This window comes from Mytilus trossulus, chromosome 7 (assembly GCF_036588685.1).
Source record: "Mytilus trossulus isolate FHL-02 chromosome 7, PNRI_Mtr1.1.1.hap1, whole genome shotgun sequence".
Classification (NCBI taxonomy): Eukaryota; Metazoa; Mollusca; class Bivalvia; order Mytilida; family Mytilidae; genus Mytilus; species Mytilus trossulus.
Window position 1 is genome coordinate 26,673,718 of NC_086379.1, and position 22,557 is coordinate 26,696,274.

At 32.0% G+C, this 22,557-nt stretch overlaps 1 protein-coding gene across 1 annotated transcript in view; it reads right to left on the reverse strand.

Moving 5' to 3' along the window:
- Positions 1-22,557, reverse strand: part of LOC134724855 (rap1 GTPase-GDP dissociation stimulator 1-B-like) — a 64,713-nt gene that overhangs the window by 14,378 nt on the left and 27,778 nt on the right. The window contains exons 5-11 of the mRNA XM_063588161.1: positions 20,583-20,729; positions 15,465-15,593; positions 10,690-10,815; positions 8,960-9,103; positions 6,698-6,829; positions 4,571-4,702; positions 2,410-2,535 (exon numbers count right to left, since the gene is read on the reverse strand). Of these exons, the coding sequence (XP_063444231.1) occupies positions 2,410-2,535; positions 4,571-4,702; positions 6,698-6,829; positions 8,960-9,103; positions 10,690-10,815; positions 15,465-15,593; positions 20,583-20,729 (936 nt within the window). The remainder of the gene's footprint in view (positions 1-2,409; positions 2,536-4,570; positions 4,703-6,697; positions 6,830-8,959; positions 9,104-10,689; positions 10,816-15,464; positions 15,594-20,582; positions 20,730-22,557) is intronic.

Below are 22,557 nucleotides of genomic sequence, written 5' to 3' on the forward strand. Positions count from 1 at the left end.
CTTAGAGCAATTCACTATGCTGTTGAATATTAATCCTCTCAAAAAAATGTTTGAAGAAATTTTCTTTTTATTTATGAAATTTCAAATGAGAAAAATTGAACCCAATTTTTTAATCACATCCTCCTTTCCCTTATTCCAAAACTAATCTCAATTAAAATATTCTAATGGAATTTGCAACAATAACTACTCATTTAAATACATCATAAAATATTAAGATGTAAAAAAACTGCTTGTTATCACTGAATGGTAAAGATTATTTAAATTTATCAGTTGGTTGTAAAAAGTGAATATACATTGTTTATTGTATATAACAAAGATTAAAGTTGATTCTGGACAAAGAAAGATAACTCCAATTAAAAAAAATTCTTGCAATAAGATATTTCTTGCTTACTATTCTGGACAAAGAAAGATAACTCTAATTAAAAAAAAAAATTGCTATTTCACAATATTGTGAAATTAGATATTTCTTGCCATTGCACAATACTGTGCAATTGAAAAGACTTGCTATTGCACAATACTGTGCAATTGAAAAGACTTGCTATTGCACAATACTTAATATAATAATTTTAGATCCTGATTTGGACCAACTTGAAAACTGGGCCCATAATCAAAAATCTAAGTACATGTTTAGATTAAGCATATCAAAGAGGCCCAAGAATTTAATTTTTGTTAAAATCAAACTTAGTTTAATTATGGACCCTTTAGACCTTAATGTAGGCCAATTTGAAAACGGGACCAAAAATGAAGAATCTACATACACAGTTAGATTTGGCATATCAAAGAACCCCATTTATTCAATTTTTGATGAAATCAAATAAAGTTTAATTTTGGACCCAGATTTGGACCAACTTGAAAACTGGGCCAATAATCAAGAATCTAAGTACATTTTTAGATTCAACATATCAAAGAACCCAACCGATTCATTTTTTGTCAAAATCAAACTAAGTTTAATTTTGGACCCTTTGGACCTTAATGTAGACCAATTTGAAAACATGACCAAAAGTTAAGAATCTACATACACAGTTAGATTCGGCATATCAAAGAACCCCAATTATTCAATTTTGATGAAATCAAACATAGTTTTATTTTGGACCCTTTGGGGTTTCCTAAACTGTTGGGACCAAAACTCCAAAAATCAATACCAACCTTCCTTTTATTGTCATAAACCTTGTGTTTAAATTTCATAGATTTCTATTAATGTTATGTTGCGAAAAAACCAAGAAAAATGCTTATTTGGGTCCCTTTTTGGCCCCTAATTCCTAAACTGTTGGGACCTAAACCCCCAAAATCAATACCAATCTTCCTTTTGTGGTCATAAACATTGTGTTCAAATTTCATTGATTTCTATTTACTTAAACTAAAGTTATTGTGCAAAAACCAAGAATAATGCTTATTTGGGCCCTTTTTTGGCCCCTTATTCCTAAACTGTTGAAACCAAAACTCCCAAAATCAATCCCAACCTTTCTTTTGTGGTCATAAACCTTGTGTCAAAATTTCATAGATTTCTATTAACTTAAACTAAAGTTATAGTGCGAAAACCAAGAAAATGCTTATTTGGGCCCTTTGGCCCCTATTTCCTAAAATGTTGGGACCAAAACTCCCAAAATCAATACCAACCTTCCTTTTATGGTCATATACCTTGTGTGAAAATTTCATAGATTTCTATTCACTTTTACTAAAGTTAGAGTGCGAAAACCAAAAGTATTAGGACGCAGACGACGACGCCAACGTGATAGCAATATACGACGAAATTTTTTTCAAAATTTGCGGTCGTATAAAAACTATTTTAAAACAGTCAACCTGTCCTATCAATAGCCTTAGATGCCCGATATCTGTCCTGTGGAGTTCTTAGATAATTCTAACAAATGATATGGCTACTAATAGCGTCACAAGGTTAGGATCTGTAACGTTAGTGTGAAAAGTTTGTCTTTTACATTTAGTGTTTTATATAGGTAAAGATACAATTTCACACCTCTCAGAAAGATAATCATTATAAATTCATTTAAGGTGGTACCCAACACTTTCACTAAAATTAATTTTGTCAAAGTATTTACTTTGACATTTTGACAAAAATATAAAAATTTCAAAAATTTTGAACAAACAGTTTTGTCAGAAAAATTACACTGGTTATATAGCAGTTTGACAAAACACCAATTTTGATCATTGAGAAGCTTAATATTTCTTTTACAACACAACGTAATTAAAACGTTAACTTTACAGAGTAATCTCCCTGTAGTGTTAGGTACCACCTTAAGCAACTTTTCAATATTATATAAAAAATTTCGTACTTATGATAGTTATGGATAGAAAAAACTAAATATGTGACTTATAATTACATAAGTAAACCACATATTCACCATAAAATAAGGATTTTTTTTAAAATTCCAAGCTAAGTTTCTAATAAATTACCTTGGCCATCAACAAGCATCCTAAGTACCCCTAATAATTTGAAGATTACAGCCATCGCATTTGAAGATGTTAAAATCATTACAGCTTCTAACACACCACATTGTACCAATAACTGCTTGTTAGATACTGAAAACAAAGATTAATTCATATTTGTATTTAAAATAATTGATCACTAAAAAAAATATATAAAAGTGCTAACCTTTTACTGTTAAATTGACAAGAGTGCAAACGCCTTCTTTACTAATCATTGATATTATGTTGATAGTCCTGAGTATAAAGCTTTATTAAAAACTGTCACATAAACTTAACATTAACCAAGATAACTAAACAAAGACCAATGAACCATGAAAATGAGATCAAGGTCAGATGAACCATGCCAGGCAGACATGTACAGCTAACAAATTATAATAATGATGCTTCCATACAACAAATATAGTTGACCTATTACTTATAGTTTGAGAAAAATAGACCAAAACACAAAAAATTAACACTGAGAAATGAACTGTGAAAATGAGGTTGAGGTCAAATAAAACCTGTGCAACTGACATATAGATCAAAAAATATTTCCATACACCAAATATAGTTGACCTATGACATATAGTATTAGATAAAAAGACCAAAACTCAAAAACTTAACTTAGACCACTCAACCATGAAAATGAGGTCCAGGTAAGATGACATGTACACCTTACAATCATTCCATACAACAAATATAGTAGATCTATTGCATAAAGTATGAGAAAAACAGACCAAAACACAAAAACTTAACTATAACCACTGAACCATGAAAATGAGGTAAAGGCCGGATGACACCTGCCAGTTGGACATGAACACCTTACAGTCCTTCCATACACCGAATATACTAGTCCTATTGCTTATAGTATCTGAGATATGGACTTGACCACCAAAACTTAACTTTGTTCACTGATCCATGAAATGAGGTCGAGGTCAAGTGAAAACTGTCTGACGGGCATGAGGACCTTGCAAGGTACGCACATACCAAATATAATTATCCTATTACTTATAATTAGAGAGAATTCAACATTACAAAAAATCTGAACTTTTTTTTTAAGTGATCACTGAACCATGAAAATGAGGTCAAGGACATTTGACATGTGACTGACGGAAACTTCGTAACATGAGGCATCTATATACAAAGTATGAAGCATCCAGGTCTTCCACCTTCTTAAATATAAAGCTTTTAAAAAGTTAGCTAACGCCGCCGCTGCAGCCTGATCACTATCACTATGTCAAGCTTTCTGCAACAAAAGTTGCAGGCTCGACAAAAGTCTGTGTGTATATTTTTTAATAATAATGTACATGCAAACTTTGAAGATATTCTCTCATAGAATCTTTGTTGATAATGGAAAACTGTGAATAACAGAAAAAATGTGGTAATTTACATTTATAAAGGGACATAACTTGAGAAAGGTGACCCCACACAAATTAGAAAAAAGCGTTTGGTGGCAATAAGAATTGTGTGCAAGTTCCATAAACATTTGGTTCAGGCTGAGTAAAGTAAGAGTGTGGAATGACAAATTCTGTGTGGAATGACAAATTCCGCAATTTTTTCATATATAAAGGTACACAACACAAGATGTGATTCACATCACCCAAAATCAAATTTGATCTGTTTTTGGTGGTCATATACATTTGTGTTTAAATTTCATTACTTTGGTTGAACAAATTTTAAGCTAGAGAAGGAAAACCAACTATGGAGATATTGATGAGCGACCATAAAGACAAGTGCAAATCTTTTGCCTAGTTCCATTAGCAGCTGGGGCATAAAAAACAATCTGATCCAAATTTTCTGTATTAGAGTCTGTGTATGTTAATGTGATTTTTCACAAGTTGTCTATAGGAAATGTTGATTTGACATGGAGGTTTCCAGGGGTTAGAACCTCCCTTTTTTGGGACGATTAATGCATTTGAATGGGAGCATATAGTTGGACCCCCCCTTTACTCTGAGTTGGGAACCACCCCTTTTTAAAATGGCTGGATCCGCCACTGCTGCCATCCACCTTTATTGTACATTTTATATCCCACTTGAAGTGGCTAAATTTTTTTAGAGCACTAAAAAGTGTAACATAGTGTTACATTGCAAAGATTTTCCCTACATCTCCCCATCCTCCCCTTTATCTTATATATAAATATATACCCACCTGGAATGGCTAGGTTTCTAAGAGCACTAAGTATAGCATGCCGTAGTGTTATTTGTTCCTCATCAGAATTTTTAAGTACAGATAATAATTTGTCTAAAACTCCTTCCTCTACCAGCTTTCGACAGTGATCATCTGTGAGTATAAAATATAAACATGATATACTATAAATTTTATATTTGCCAGAGATATCTATAATAAAATGAAAAAGCTGTAGAACCAGATACTTTAAACTATCTGTTGTTAACACTGACTTGATATGTAGCAATTTATGGGTTTATTTTTACTTGGAAGAATGATGTTGCTGTAAAAAGCATGCCTGAAAGAGACTTAAAAACTGCAGTTGTATCAAGTAAATTTACCCCACATCCAATTCATTTGTATTTCCTTATACTGTAAATTCAGAAATTATTGCGTGCATTTATTACTGCAATTTTGTCATTTTAGACTTTAATGCGATTTAAATTTTTAAGATTTTGAGAAAAATTCTGTTTAATTCAAATAAAATATTTCAAAATGGGAGTTTAAATTATTGCATTTACAACTCTGTTGCATTTTTCTCAATAATAAAAACCTGGCATTAATTTCTGAATTTACAGTAAATGACAGTTCCATATTTGTATTTACTTTGTCATAGACTTATTATTTGTCTTATTTTTGTGCTATTTGAAAAGTAACAAAGGGAGATTTAGGATTAAAGTTAAAGACATAGCAACCCAACTGCTAGCTATAGAGTTGACATGTTCTTTGTTTAATGTTTATATTCTGTCCATATCTAATATTAAGGTGGCACCTAACACTACAGGGAGATATTTCTGTAAAGTCAGCTAAACGTTTTAATAATGTTGTGTTGTAAAAGGAATACAAAGCTTCTCAATGATCAAAATTAGTGTTTGTGAAATTGCTATATACAGTGTAATTTTTTTGACAAAAGGGTTGGTTAAAAATTTTTAAAATTTTTATATTTTTGTTAGAGTATGTACTTTGACAAAATTTTATGAAAATTAAAAGAGCCAAATTAATTTTAGTGAAAGTGTTGGGACAGCCTCTTTTACATGACCTACCTATTGTACTTATGGTTACTTTGATCATGTACTTATGGTAACTTTGATATTGTACTTATGGTTACTTTGATCTTGTACTTATGGTTACTTTGATATTGTACTTATGGTTACTTTGATCTTGTACTTATGGTTACTTTGATCTTGTACTTATGGTTACTTTGATCTTGTACTTATGGTTACTTTGATCTTGTACTTATGGTTACTTTGATCTTGTTACTTTGATATTGTACTTATGGTTACTTTGATCTTGTTACTTTGATATTGTACTTATGGTTACTTTGATCTTGTACTTATGGTTACTTTGATATTGTACTTATGGTTACTTTGATCTTATACTTATGGTTACTTTGATCTTGTACTTATGGTTACTTTGATATTGTACTTATGGTTACTTTGATCTTGTTACTTTGATTTTGTACTTATGGTTACTTTGATCTTGTACTTATGGTTACTTTGATCTTGTACTTATGGTTACTTTGATCTTGTACTTATGGTTACTTTGATCTTGTACCTATGGTAACTTTGATCTTGTACTTATGGTTACTTTGATCTTGTACTTATGGTTACTTTGATCATGTACTTATGGTTACTTTGATCTTGTACTTATGGTTACTTTGATCTTGTACTTATGGTTACTTTGATCTTGTACTTATGGTTACTTTGATCTTGTACTTATGGTTACTTTGATCTTGTACTTATGGTTACTTTAATCTTGTACTTATGGTTACTTTGATCTTGTACTTATGGTTACTTTGATCATGTACTTATGGTTACTTTGATCTTGTTACTTTGATATTGTACTTATGGTTACTTTGATCTTGTTACTTTGGTATTGTACTTATGGTTACTTTGATCTTGTACTTATGGTTACTTTGATCTTGGACATTAAGCAGTTAACAATCAATCAATCTTTTTATGTGGTATCAAACTAAGACAGAGCTAAACTCAATAATAAAATTGTTAATTCAGTGTCATTTGGGCTCTTGTGAAGATGTGTCTCATTGGCAATCACACCACATCTTTTTTTATATTCAATGACAATTTGCTGTGGAATATTATACAATACCATTTCTTGCAAAATTTCCTACAGCCAGAGCTCCGGATAACCTTAGATGGTCAACATCACTGTCTAACCACTTGACAATCTCATAAAATACTGGACCTTCACTATTCTTAAATAATGCTTCCATGCTCTTGTCTGAAAAATATAACACTATTTAATTTCATTTCTTAAGATGATCAATTGTTTTGACTTGTTCAATTTTTTTTGTTTTTTTCATTTTTTGCCATGGTGTTGTCAGTTTTTTTTGGAATTTTTAATACCCTTCAGTTTGGTATCTAAAACTTTTTTTAAATTAAGAAATAATTCTATCATGCCATGCTCTATGCTCATTTTAACATGGGTAGGCATTATATTTGTTAACATCTTAATACCGAGCGTTAGCGAGGTATTAAATGTTTACAAAAATAACTACCCATGTTAAAATGAGCATAGAGCATGGCATGATAGAATTATTTAGATTCTAATAGGAATATTTTATACTTTTGTACTTCGAAAGCGGACCTATTGTAGATGCTCGAAATGTCGCCATTTTGATTTGATGAACAAAAGCGTTACGGAAAAATCAACAGTTTATCAATAAAAAAAGAACAGAAACATTTAAACTTTACTTTTAGAATTTTTTTATCTAATTTCCTAACGAGCAACACCAACAAAAATGTCCATTTTGATCTCTGGCGTTCAAAATTCATGTGACATTGCAATTTCAATCACGTGCAGCCCATGTTCTATTCAAATTAGAACATGGCTTTGTACCCAAAGCTATAGAAGAACGTCATATTAGAATGATAAATAGAATGCATTAACTTTGAATGTGATATGAATAATAATAATTTGAAAGTATTTTAATACCATTCAAATTTCAGTATTGAATTTGATATTATGTTCAAGGACTTATATAAATACAATTCAAGATTATTTTTGTATTTCAAACAATGAGTAAACATAAGTGCATCATTAAATTCTTGGCAATTCTCAGTGAAATCATTTTTGTGAAATGAAAAGTTATCAGTTTTCAATCTTTAAGTTGCCAAAACAATTAAAATAAGAAGCATAGTTACGCAATATAGATGTTTTCTACTGCCAAGTAAGATGCAATCTTTAGATCAATACATTCTGGGTTTTTTAACAGTAAATTAAAAGTAAAGAAGTGCACATATGTCATGCATTAACTCTGTACGTGCTGTTATTTGTGAACTGCTTTTAAAATTTAAGAATCTTAGTTTTTATGTTTCAAAAGTAAATTATTTCATTAAATATGAATAGGGCCTAGGATGTTAGGTCTTGTTGGTAGCTGGTCACACATTTCTGTACAGGTAAAAAGTAAAATGAACTCTGAGAAAAATTCAACACAGAAAGAACATTATCAAATGGCAAAATCAAAAGCTCAAACACATCAAACAAATGAATACCATCTGTCATATTCCTGACATACAACAGACATGTTTTTTATGTAGAAAAAGGTGGATTGAACCTGGTTTTATAGCTAGCTAAACCTCTCACTTGTATGACAGTTGCTTCAAATAACTCAGCATAGGTGCTACAGTCTACTTTAAATCATTTACATATTGACAATTTAAACTCAATCTATGGAAATGGGATAACTGAGTTAGTCCATTGTTTGGAAAAAGTCAGTGATTCAGTCTGGTAACTTGAGTTTCCATCAGTTCTTAAAATGATTGTCTTGCAATCTTACAAATGTATATAAAACAGCACCAAAAACATTGAACATTAGAGATAACAAGAGAATATGATGGTATCTATAGGCAGATCCAGGGGGGCTCTGGGCTTTTGTGGGAATAATTTGGTTGATTATATATGGAATTATTGAAGCATGACTGGAGCGCCATAAATATGACTAAATAAAATCCTTTTTTGAACAAATCTCTCACATTGTGTTGGGAAATGTAGAGGAACCTTATAATTTTGATTGGAACTCTGTGATATTCATAAACGAAAGAACAGACAAACAAGAATGTGTCCATAGTACACAGATGCCCTACTTGCACTTTCATTTTCTATGTTCATTGAACCGTAAAATTGGGGTAAAATATCAAATTTGAATAGATCTTATCATAGGGAACATGTGTACAATTTTAAAGTTACCTTGACTGAAAACTTTAACCTGGAGGTAAAAGACGGACAGACAGATGATCAGAAAAACGGACACACAGATAAAAAATATAATTCCCTAGTTGGGGCATAAAAAATAAAAATAAAAAGTTTCTTAAAAAGATTCCTCAATACTATGACTTCCAAAGTATTTACCACCAGTGAGCAATAGAACTAGCAAATCAGATGCCATTTTGATTGTCTGTTGACTTTCAGTGTCTAATTTGCCAGTCTTTGATTGGATAATCCTGATCAGGTGATTGCTTAAATTTGTCTCTGCCAATAAGTCCTTGATCTCATCTGAAATGAAAAAGCAATGCAAGTATCAAATGATGTAAGATCTTCTGTTCACTGAAGGAGTTTTAGATACAACTAAATCATCAGTTATTCATCAACGGAGTAAATCACAAAACCATAACGACCAGTTGTCATAAAAGTCAATTCCACCATGTTTCTATTTTTTCAAGAAATTTCTAACCTAAACAAGAATATGCATTAACTAGTATATATTTGTTTAGGGGCCAGCTGAAGGATGCCTCCGGGTGCGGGAATTTCTTGCTACATTGAAGACCTGTTGGTGACCTTCTTGCTGTTGTTTTTTTCTAAGGTCAGGTTGTTGTCTCTTTGACACATTCCCCATTTCCATTCTCAATTTTATTCACAGGACAGAATGCCTGCTAAAATTATTTCATTTCTATATTCAGGTTAACCATGAAATCTGGTTAAAAATTCTAATTTAGCATTCATATTAAATAGTTCACTTTATTATGAACATGTGTACCTAGTTTCATGTTGATGTGACCATTTCTACCTGAGACCAAAACTTTAACCTATTACATTTCCATTTTAAATTAACCTTGAGATCTGGTGGAGTGAATGCATTTTAACGTAAGGAAATGTGTGATATACATCAATTAAACAGTAAACCAAAGACAACAGCTGGAGGAATCTAGATGGCAACATACTGTAAACCAACTTATTTTCGGGAGCAATTTATTTTCGCGACTTTCGCGAGTAGAAAAATAACACGAATATAAATCCGTTATCGTCACGAATATGTAAACCTTGGATCTTTCCTTATTAAACTTCATCAAGTAAATCAGAAAATCGTGAAATTGAATAGCCGTGAAGTAGTCAAGATTGGGTAAAACGCGAAATAAAGTATCCGCGAAAATAAATTGGTTTACAGTAGTCTCAAATAGTAGACTGGTGTTCAGACAACATGTCATGCTCTAAATTGTATCGAATCCATAAAAGTTATGTATAATTTATTGTCAACTAGGACTAAACTGTAACTTGTGAGTTTAAATATAATAAAAGCATTTGATATTTACACTGCACTGGCAGTAAAGCAACATTTTGTTAACTGACACCCACAGATTTCAGAGATTCTAATACAAGTTGAACCAAAAAATGTAGTTATACATGTCAATTGAATTAAAACAAGGACTTACCCCATTCTGACATGCCAATTGAATTAATACAAGGACTTACCCCATTCTGACATGCCAATTGAATTAATACAAGGACTTACCCCATTCTGACATGCCAATTGAATTAATACAAGGACTTACCCCATTCTGACATGTCAATTGAATTAATACAAGGACTTACCCCATTTTGACATGTCAATTGAACTATTTCCAAGGACTTACCCCATTCTGACATGTCTATTGAATTAATACAAGGACTTACCCCATTCTGACATGTCTATTGAATTAATACAAGGACTTACCCCATTCTGACATGTCTATTGAATTAATACAAGGATTTACCCCATTCTGAGATGTCAATTAAATTAATACAAGGACTTACCCCATTCTGACATGTCTATTGAATTAATACAAGGACTTACCCCATTCTGACATGTTAATACAAGGACTTACCCCATTCTGACATGTTGATCAACATATCTAGTATAGTATCTGTATGGGCTCCATCATTATCTGACTGTAACAGGTTGACAATAGTACTACATAGGGTAGACTTTACTAATCTGTCTCTACTCACTTCTGGAAAGATATTGATGATTTATAAGCATGATGCCAATACAAATCAATTAACTTCTTACCAAAATTAGTCAACTAAGGATTACATGTTTGATCATGAAAAAGTGCTTTAAGAAGACTAAATATGGATCATTTATTACCAGATTCTAGTAATACTTTGAAAAGATCTTAAGGTGGTACCTAACACTTCAGGGAGATAACTCTGTAAAATCAGCTAAACGGTGGAATTACGTTGTGCTGTTAAGGGAATATTAAGCTTCTCAATGATCAAAACTAGATTTTGTCAAACTGCTATATAACCAGTGTAATTTTTCTGATAAAATGGGTGGTTCAAAGTTTTTGAATTTTTTATATTTTTGTCAAAGGGTCAAAGTAAATACTTTGTCAAAATTTTATGAAAATTAAACGTGACAAATTAATTTTAGTGAAAGTGTTGGGTACCACCTTAAATAATATAGACTAGATAGGGTAGTCTGGGACTAGTCCAATTAATTTTGACATCTTGCAAAGCTATTTTTCCCCCTGGAACTCCCTCTATGAATGCTTCCCAGAAAAAAAAATAGCCTTGCTAGACATCCTAATTATTTAGACTAGTCTTTTAAATGGGCAAATGTTGTCATCAGGACAATTTCTCAAACATCCAGAAGTTAAATCAATCCTGAAGACATGTTTATTTGCAATACATCTTTGAGAGGTTTCATTTAAATCTGGTAAAGGGTTTAGACGGACTTACAGATATATTGTGACAAACAACTCCTATAAATAAAGCATTATCATAAATCTACTGAACATTTATCAGGCTTGAAACAGAATAAAAGTACTTTTCAAACAGGAAATAACAGAATAAAAAAACTAAATCTCTACGCCAAATGAACATCTTACTTCTGTTGTTTACACAGAAATTACATCAGTTTAATCATTGAACACAAGTATAACCATATGTCTTCAAAAATATAATAAATTGAATTCTCTAAAAAACACATGAAGATAACCAATGATTTGTCAATAAAACATCTCTGAATCTTTAATATGCACATCTTGAAATCATAACAGCTCTCAGAGATGTAAAATTATTACTGGAAGTTAAAATCTTAGCTCAAATGTGATCATAACGGAAGAAAACTAAATGCCACCTTCTGACAATGTAATCTAATATCTCAATAGGAACAACTGTATCATGGTCTGTAAAACTACATTTTCACTAATTAGAGAAACCTTCGATGACCCTACATTCCCCCTATGTAAATATTGACCCTGAATGGTTGACCTTAGAAATATTGTAGCAATGTTTGGTTACAACACAGGAATTCCATTGTTTATTTGTTTTGTTTTTCTTGAAATTCATCTTCTCCCAAAAAAATGCATTTATGTTTTTGTTGGTTGCTTAAAGTCCAGTGGCAAATATTTCATGCATGTTCAGGACGATAAAACTGCATTAAGGAGTTATTAATATTGTAGTCAATTTGTCAATAAGTTTCTAATCATTTATGGGGTGATATTATAAAAACTTCATGACTTCTTTTACTTTTTGCTAGCATGAGCAAAATCAGGAATATGACAGTTGTTATCCATTTGTTTGATGTGTTTGGACTTTTGATTTTGGATTTTCCTTTTTGAATTTTCCTCAGAGTTCAGTATTTTTGTGTTTTTACTTTTTACACCAACAATTTAATCATACAAACATCAATTCCAACACATTTTCTAAATACAGCAAGTGACCAACCTAATGTTGAAGTTGGTGATCCAAAAATTTGCTTTATTCATTTAGACCAAACATTATAATTTCAGAGATCTTTAACCTTCTTTTTTATAGTACTAGTAACAATGAAGAACTGTAGTAAGTAGAATTACCAAAAAGAACATTTCAATTTGTTTAACTGCTTTAAATTTTTTTCTTGAGATGTAAAGTGACAAAGAAAGCCTTCTTATTAGAAACTTCTTGACACTGTAAGACAAGCATCATAGGTAAGTTTTAAAATGTGCATATCAAGATTATAAAAAAACGTTTTTTTTCTAAAGTGAACATTGATTGGTTAAATATTTCTCAGTGTGTTTGAATTTGTTTGATAGCCTTTTGGTCATGACTGTTTGTCTCTTAATATTTAATTAACTGTGCATTTGTATTCAGATATCGCAGATCAAATTTATTCGTTCTTTGTGTAATCATACGTTTTTTGATTGAGTTAAGTCTGCTAATTGATATTTTATTGTATGTTTTTATATGTTGTGATGTTATGCTATTGTTTCAGAAAAAGGGAGAAGGTTTGGGCCCATTAAAACGTTTAATCCCGCTGCAAATGTTTGCACCTGTCCTAAGTCAGGAATCTGATGTACAGTAGTTGTCGTTTGTTTATGTAATATATACGTGTTTCTCGTTTCTCGTTTTGTTTATATAGATTAGACCGTTGGTTTTACACTAGTAATTTTGGGGCCCTTTATAGCTTGTTGTTCGGTGTGAGCCAAGGCTCCGTGTTGAAGGCCGTACTTTAACCTATAATGGTTTAATTTTTAAATTGTTATTTGGATGGAGAGTTGTCTCATTGGCACTCACACCACATCTTCCTATATCTATATCACATATTTTTAAGAAAAAAATACCTGAAAAGATAGAAAAGCAATGTTTCAAAGCACTCAAAAGGTGAACCTACAGGAAAACATTTATCACTTCTTTTCATCTGTTTATCAGATAAAATCTTAAAATCTCAAAATCTTATCATATTCTGTATACAGGTAAAATGAAAAATTACCCTTTGCATTCAAAAATAATTCTTGTTATCAAACAGACAGACTATGCATGTCAGAAGCATGATTTGATTGTATCATCTTTAACCAGTTTTTTTTGTAGATGAAAGCAAGCTGTTTTACTTCCTTGTTGCATCTATCAATAGACTGAAAAGAATCCTTCTTTTACAAAATAGAAACATCAGCATGATTCATTTTTCTGCAGATCTTTTAGAATCTGCTTCAAAGCTTTCCTGACAGTTTATTTCTCTGACCAAACAAACTAACTGACAGAATCCTGTTACACAGTTAAACTTTCTTTAATTAGGAAACCTACTGACAATGAGAATCATGATAAGTAGAGATACAAACTTATGTGGGTGGGTAAGCAATCTAAAAAACTGACTGCCATTTTATGCAGTGCTAATCTTACCTGTGACAGCAAAGCTATAGAATGCAAACACATTGGCGGATCCAGAAATTTTTATAAGTGGGAGCCCACTGACTGACCTAAGAGGGGGCCTTCTCCAGTCACGCTTCAATGATTCCCTATATAAGCAACCAATTTTTTTCCCCAAAAGGACCCCCCCCCCCCTCCCCCCTAATCCGCCTCTGGAGCACAACTTTACATAAACTTAACCAGAATCAGAAAGAAACAAGCTATGTGTAACTAATATAAGGAGGATCATGTCATTAAATTACCAGATTCACAACTAATAACCATACTTAGAGTCGCAAAAAAAATCATAGCTTTCAACAGAAAGGAAATCTAAAGTTTATCTAACTAGATTAAGAAAATCACCCATAATGATATCTGTGTATAACTTTACTTTACCCCAACAATGATAGATAAAACTGGCGTACTAATTATAATCCTGGTAACTTTGATAACTATAGATACCGAGGAGAACAATGTTAAGATATCTTGAGCAAACCTTATCTGAACCAGAAAAGCTATGGAGGAGAACCAATGTCACTGAGTTAGCATTCCCTGAATCAGCAAGCCTACAAGGAAATAATCTATACTGGCAAATCTTTGTCTGAATCAGGAAGCTACTGACGAGAACCATGCTTTACAAAGCAAACCTTCCTGGAATCAGCAAGCCCACTGAGAACTAATATATACTGGGGAAAGCTGGTCTGAATAAGGAAGCTACTGATGAGAACCATGCTTTACAAAGCAATCCTTCCTGGAATCAGCAAGACCACTTAGAAATAATATATACTGGGCAAATCTTTGTCTGAATCAGGAAGCTACTGAGGAAAACCATGCTTTACAAAGCAAACCTTCCTGGAATCAGCAAGCCCACTGAGAACTAGGACGAAGAATCAGGAAGCTACTGAGGAAAAACATGGTTTACAAAGGAAACCTTCCCTGAATCAGCAAGGCCAATGATGCAAACCAAACTATCTACATAGAACAAACCTAGCAAAGTCACTTAGAAGGACCATGCTTTACTAAACAAACCATACTATCTACATAAAACTAACCTAGCAAAGTAACCTAAAAGGACCAAGCTATACCAAACATACCATAGCTAAATAGGAGAACCATGCTGACTATGTGTTATGGGCTTTGCTCATTGTTGAAGGCCATACGGTGAGCTATAGTTGTTAATGTCTGTGTCATTTTGGTCTTTTGTGGATAGTTGTCTCATTGGCAATCATACCACATCTTCTTTTTTTTAATTTATAGAACAAACCTACCGGTATATGGAATCTGTAATACTACTACAGAATACAATGCTATGGAGAACTAACATGAATCAACTTAGCTGATGACTGTCAGGACACACATGCATACATAGAGCTAACCTTACATGAAAGGATAGCTACTGACTTAGAGGAGACCCATGTGACACAGATCTAGAATACTTATCTGCAAACTTACTTACTGTGAGGAGGCTTACCTTATGCAAAGTTTATCTTACCTGAATCAGCAAAGCTACTGACTGTGAGGAGAACCATATTACATAAAGATCTATCAGACAGATGATAGGATATATATTGTTCTAACATGTCTAATACTCCTTCCTCTAAAGCTCGCTCTTGGAGACTCTCTAAAAATAAATAGGTAACTGCAGGTTTGAACATTTTAAATTTTCTCTTTTGTATTTATATAGATTGCTCTTTTAAAATTATTGTGGCAGTCACATATAATAGATACAGTTTGGTATATGATGAACATCATCAGACCCAGTAGCCTACCGAAAGTTTTCTCAATTAAATTTTTTCTTATTCATCATGTTGAGTGCTTCCATACAACAAATATAGTTGACCTATTACTTAAAGTTTAAGAAAAATAGACAAAAAACCAAAAACTAAACAATGTGCAATGAACCCTGAAATTGAGGTCATGGTCAAATAAAACCTGGGGGACTGATATATAGATCATAATATATTTCCATACACCAAATATAGTTGACCTTTGGCAAATAATATTGGATAAAAAGAACAAAACTTAAAAACTTAACTTTGACCACTAAACCATGAAAATTAGGTCAAGGTCAGATGACATCTTACAATCATTCCATACAACAAATATAGTAGACCTATTGCATAAAGTATGAGAAAAATCGACCAAAACACAAAAACTTAACTATAACCACTGAACCATGAAAATGAGGTCAAGGTCAGGTGACAGAAGCCAGTTGGACATGTACACCTTACAGTCCTTCCATACACAAAATATACTAGCCCTTTTGCTTATAGTATCTGAGATATGGACTTGACCACCAAAACTTAACCTTGTTCACTGATCCATGAAATGAGGTCGAGGTCAAGTAAAAACTGTCTGAAGGGCATGAGAACCTTGCAAGTATTTAAGCCTAACAAAATATAGTTATCCCATTACTTATAATAAGAGAAAATTGAACACTACAAAAAATCTTCAATTTTTTTGTAACAGTCACTGAACAATGAAAATGAGGTCAAGGACATTGGACATGTGACTGACTGAAACTACATGTAGTAAAATGAGGCATCTATATACAAAGTATAAAGCATCCATGTCTTCAACTTTCTAAAATATAAAGCTTTTATGAAGCTAGCTAACGCAGCTGAGCCGCTGGATCGCTATCCCTATGTCGAGCTTCCTGCAACTTAAGTTGCAAGCTCAACAAAAATTAATACCTTTTACTATTTTGTGCCCTATGGAACTTTTGTAATTCTATTATAAGTGTACCTATTTTGGTCTCTGTTCCTAACATAACTGTGACTAATATATAATTTTAATTGCAATTAGCCCGTCGGTACTTCAAATTTGTTTACTTATAGTCTAAGTGTTATGTGCATTTTGCTATTTGCTTTTAGAAACTGAAAATGAATATAAAGTAAAAGGGTCAAATAAAATAAAATATATTTTTTAATATTGTCTATTTTAAATCTACACAACTTTAAACTGAAACTATAAATTCCTGGCTTTTTATTTTACACAGAATTAAAATACATTATTTTCTGGAAAGGACTATACAACAAAGAATTGCAGTAGGCACATGACTGATGAATGTATGCTCAATTCAAAGTACTATACAGGTAATATGTTCTGATAAGAATCAATGGTAATGCTTAGTACTACTTATTGGTATACTAAGTTGTCAGTTCTTAAACGTATTATTGTAGATATAATTAGGACAGACCATTTTGTTATTCGTTTTATATACTAGCTAGCATATTATGTTTTTGCTGATCTTCAATGAACAAAATGTATGTTGCTTTAATGCAAGTAGTCTAAGACCCCGTCAAAGTATTTGAAACAACCAATAAATCCCAATACATGTATGATGTATTATGACCATAAGGCCAGGAATTTTTAATTTGTTGGTTTACGGATCCGCCGACCCGATTTTGCCGGTTTCATGAATAAAAATAAAATTGACTTGTCATGCTTTTTTATTCCCGCCGACCCTAACAAATGCATTGTCCCTGAAAAATAATTAAATTATGCTTTTTTATGAAATCAAATGCATTAATTACTAATATAATTGATAATACTTTCTGTTGTATATACTTTTGCGGAAAGAAACCTGTTTAAAACCAATTACACAATAGGTTCGTTTCCCTTCTTTGTCATCAGTCCGTAAGATGCATCATTTCATAGAAATAGACTTGTCCAAATGTGGACAGGTGGAAGTACAAGACATCAAGTTAATTTACTGAATATTAACAAATCATTTGAAATTTTCTTGTTTCATAGATAATAAAAAAAAATCGTCCAATTAGAAAATAAAAAACGTGAATTCATGACAACTGATTAACCCGACATTCTTGTTTTTCCAGTGGACGAGTCTTTTATGCTTTTGACACATGTGTTGAAATTTTTTTTCATACAACGTTTTTACAAATTTTTTTTATCAGTTTTCGTGGTTGGAGATCAATATCACTAAGTTTTCTGGAATTGATTAAGAGCTACACAAATCTGTTTTTTTGTTTTTGTGAAATAACGATTTAATATCGTCAATGTCCGTGCACCCCCCTTTTTACAGGAAAGTATTAGAAAATGTTGTCGATGTTTATGACAGCTGAGTAATAATGTTTCAACTAAAGTTTAATAGATGATGGCAAAATAGCATGACAAACATATTATTAGAAAGGTGAAATATATATTTATATATATTTTGCATAATACATATTTTTCTCGAGATTTTTCTGTCTTGAAAGATTTTTTTTAATTTTTATCCCGACCGACCGACCCGACTTTTTCATGGAGAAAATCCGTAAACCAACAAATTAAAAAACTGTGGCCTAACTACCCCACACCTAACACCCCAAAAAATCCCAAAAAATAATTAATTTAGAAGGTTAGACAAAAAATCTCAAAGGTCATATTCTAGTTGTTCAGTTTGCTATGATATTGAGTGCCCAAAGGTGAATGGCTTGGGAGCATAAATCTAAGATTCTGTTAGTTAAACAATGCAAATTTTGTAATCAAATGTTAAGTTTTTGTATTGTGTTCTTTTCTTAAATCTAACATAAAATGAAATCTCATGTTTTTTGTGCTTGCCAGAAATTTCAAAATGAAGATGTTTTTTTCTGATTCATGAATTTGATGAGTTCAGCAAGTTTTCTATAACCCTGTATAACTGTAGCAGTATGTAAGTATATCAATCAAAAATAGAATGTATACTATTTATACTGGATGACATGTATATCCTTGTATTATAGGTGATGGGGTCATGTCAGAATAAAGCAAAGTCTGCAGATTCTATAATACTTGATTAAGTACACCAAACTTCATATGAACAAAGCTATTGCAGAAACTAGAATTATACATGAGAAAATTTTTGAATATAAAATCCAAAGATATCTTTAAACTGCTTATTTGAAAAATGTAAAACTTCCATTCAAAGCTAGGGTTCTGATACTTACAATGCAGAATTTACAGTTATAGAAATAGATATAGGAAGATGTGGTGTGAGTGCCAATGAGAAAATAGAAATAGAAATAAAAATAGAAAACATGAATACAAAACTAGAGACTCTGAAGAGCCTGTGTCCCTCACCTTTGGTCTATGTACATATCAATCAATGGACACAGATAAATTCATGACAAAATTGTGTTTTGGTGATGGTGATGTGTTTGTAGATCTTACTTTATTGAACATTCTTGTTGCTACAATTATCTGTATCTATAATGAATTTGGCCCAGTAATTACAGTGTAAAATATTTTCAAAAATTTTATGACTATTGGTCTATGTGAATATTAAACAACAAAGGGCGCAGATGGTAACATGACAAAATTGTGTTTTGGTGATGGTGATGTGTGTTGTATTGAACATCATTGCTGCCTACAATTATTACTATTCTATAATGAACCTGGACCAGTAGTTTCAGTGGAAAATGTTAGTAAAAATTTACAAAGTTTATGAAAATGATTAAAAATTGACTATAAAGGGCAATAACTCCTAAATGGGTCAACTGACCATTTCAGCCATGATGAGTTATTTGTAAATCTTACTTTGCTGAACATTATTGCTGTGTACAGTTTATCTTTATCTATAATAATATTCAAAATAATAACGAAAACAGCAAAATTTCCTTAAAATTACCAAATCAGGGGCAGCAACCCAACAACGGGTTGTCCGATTCATCTGAAAATTTCAGGGTAGATAGATCTTGACCTGATAAACAATTTAACTCAGTCAGGTTTGCTCTAAATGCTTTGGATTTTTAGTTATACGCCAAAAACTGCATTTTACCCCTATGTTCTATTTTTAGCGGTGGCAGCCAGTTTGGTTGGTTGGTGTGGTCACCAGACATATTTTTTAAACTAGATACCCCAATGAAGATTTTGGCCAAGTTAAGTTAAATTTGACCCAGTAGTTTTAGAGGAGAAGATTTTTGTAAAAGATTACTAAGATTTAGGTAAAATGGTTAAAAATGGACTATAAAGGGCAATAACTCCTAAAGGGGTCAACTGACCATTTCAGTCATCTCTATCTATAATAATATTCAAGATAATAACCAAAAACAGTAAAATTTCCTTAAAATTTCCAATTTAGGGACAGCAACCCCACAACAGGTTGTCCGATCATCTGAAAATTTCTTATCAGATAGATCTTGACCTGATAAACAATTTGCTCTAAAAGCTTTGGTTTTTGAGTTATAAGCCAAAAACGGCATTTCACCCCTGTGTTCTATTTTTAGCCATGGCGGCCATCTTGGTTGGTTGGCGGGGTTACCTGACACATTTTTAAAACTAGATACCCCAATGATTATTGTGGCCAAGTTTGGTTTAATTTGGCCCAGTAGTTTCAGAGGAGAAGATTTTTGTAAAAGTTAACGACGACAGACAATGACAACAGACTACGGACGCCAAGTGATGAGAAAAGCTCACTTGGCCCTTTGGGCCAGGTGAGCTAAAAAAGAAGGATGGACACACACACAGGGAAGAGTTTTGACTATCACAGAAGATATATAATGAGTTAGGTAAGGTCAGAAAGCTTATCTTCAGCATTGGCCCCAATCAGCCTATCGGGGAGCAATTAACTACCTTAGATAATGTGTTATGTGTCTTATGTATGGATCATCAAAGTTTTATGTGAGTTTACCATGTGTATTAGTAAGATTAAGTAGAAATCCACAAGCTATGGTACGGAGTCTGTCTGCTCCCTCCTCTTCACTCTTTATCTTTGACTTCAGAAGAGACAACAGCTTAGCCATTCCATCAAATGAATCAACTGCATTCCTGCCTTCATCTAAAAATTAAAAAAAAAAGATTATTGGCTTAACTGAAATGATTTGGATTATTTCTGTTAGTGGAATCTGAAAACATTTTTTTCCAAGTACCATTTCAAATTGTGTCTTTCTAAAAGGGACATATGAGTTCTACAATACATGATAAACTGTATTTTTTTTTATAAAAGTGAACCTACTCCATGAAACTACCAAAACTAAAGATGTAAAAAATCTTATACAGTATCTGTGCCTGAGACACAGGAATAATAATGCCTATCAAATTGCTTTGATGTCCTGTATTCATATTTTTTTGTGAAAACCAGTTTTTCTTAGATTGCAGAAAAATAGTTGGTATTTTCATGAACAGTGGATTTCTTTGTTTTACCTCAAATAAAATCGTAGTTCATTGAACATTTAAATTCATGGTTCACAATTACATATACCCTAGAATTCTACAATATTTGGTATCCTGCGAATAATAACATCAATAGTTATCAGGGTTTCAAAGTTGTCTGCATCGAGAATAGAATGTATTATTCATATGCAAGTATAGAAGCGGAAGTCAAATTCCTTAGCCCTCCAATATATCTGTCACACAAAGTTCATTATTTAGACATAGCTTGATAAATGGTTCATCTCATAATGAAGCATAGCTATTTATTTATAAGTTGGAAATCATCTTCTATATCGCGATGACCACTTCATCTTTGAGTTAAATTATAAGGTATTAGTATCTGACCATACAAAATTCATAAACAGACGATGAATGGCATATAACTTATAACATATCATTGGTCATTTTCTGATTTCTGTAACTAATTTCAGAAACTAAAGAAAAACCAGATGCTCCGCAGGGCGTAGCTTTATACGACCGCAGAGGTTGAACCCTGAACGGTTGGGGCAAGTATGGACACAACATTCAAGCTGGATTCAGCTCTAAATTTGGATTGTGATTAAATAGTTGACACAGCATAGGTTTCTGACACAGAATGAATGTGTTCTAATGAACTTAAAATTTTTGTTTTCTCTTAGAGCAATTCACTATGCTGTTGAATATTAATCCTCTCAAAAAAATGTTTGAAGAAATTTTCATTTTATTTATGAAATTTCAAATGAGAAAAATTGAACCCAATTTTTTTAATCACATCCCCCTTTCCCTTATTCATTGTTATTCTAAAACTAATCTCAATTTAAATTTCTAATGGAGTATGCAACAATAACTACTCATTTAAATACATCATAAAATATTAAGATGTAAAAAAACTGCTTGTTATCACTGAATGGTAAAGATTATTTTAATTTATCAGTTGGTAGTAAAAAGTGAATAGTTTTCAATTTAGACTCGTTTACATTGTATATTATATATAACAAAGAATTAACTTTATTCTGGACAAAGAAAGATAACTCCAATTAAAAAAAATTCTTGCTATTGCACAATATTGTACAATTAGATATTTCTTGCTTACTATTCTGGACAAAAAAAGATAACTCTAATTAAAAAAAAATTGCTATTTCACAATATTGTGCAATTAGATATTTCTTGCCATTGCGCAATACTGTGCAATTGAAAAGACTTGCTATTGCACAATACTTAATATAATAATTTTAGATCCTGATTTGGACCAACTTGAAAACTGGGCCCATAATCAAAAATCTAAGTACATGTTTGGATTCAGCATATCAAAGAACCCCAAGATTTCAATTTTTGTTAAAATCAAACTAAGTTTAATTTTGGACCCTTTGGATTTTAATGTAGACCAATATGAAAACAGGACCAAAAATGAAGAATCTTTATATACACAGTTAGATTTGGCATATCAAAGAACCCCATTTATTCAATTTTTGATG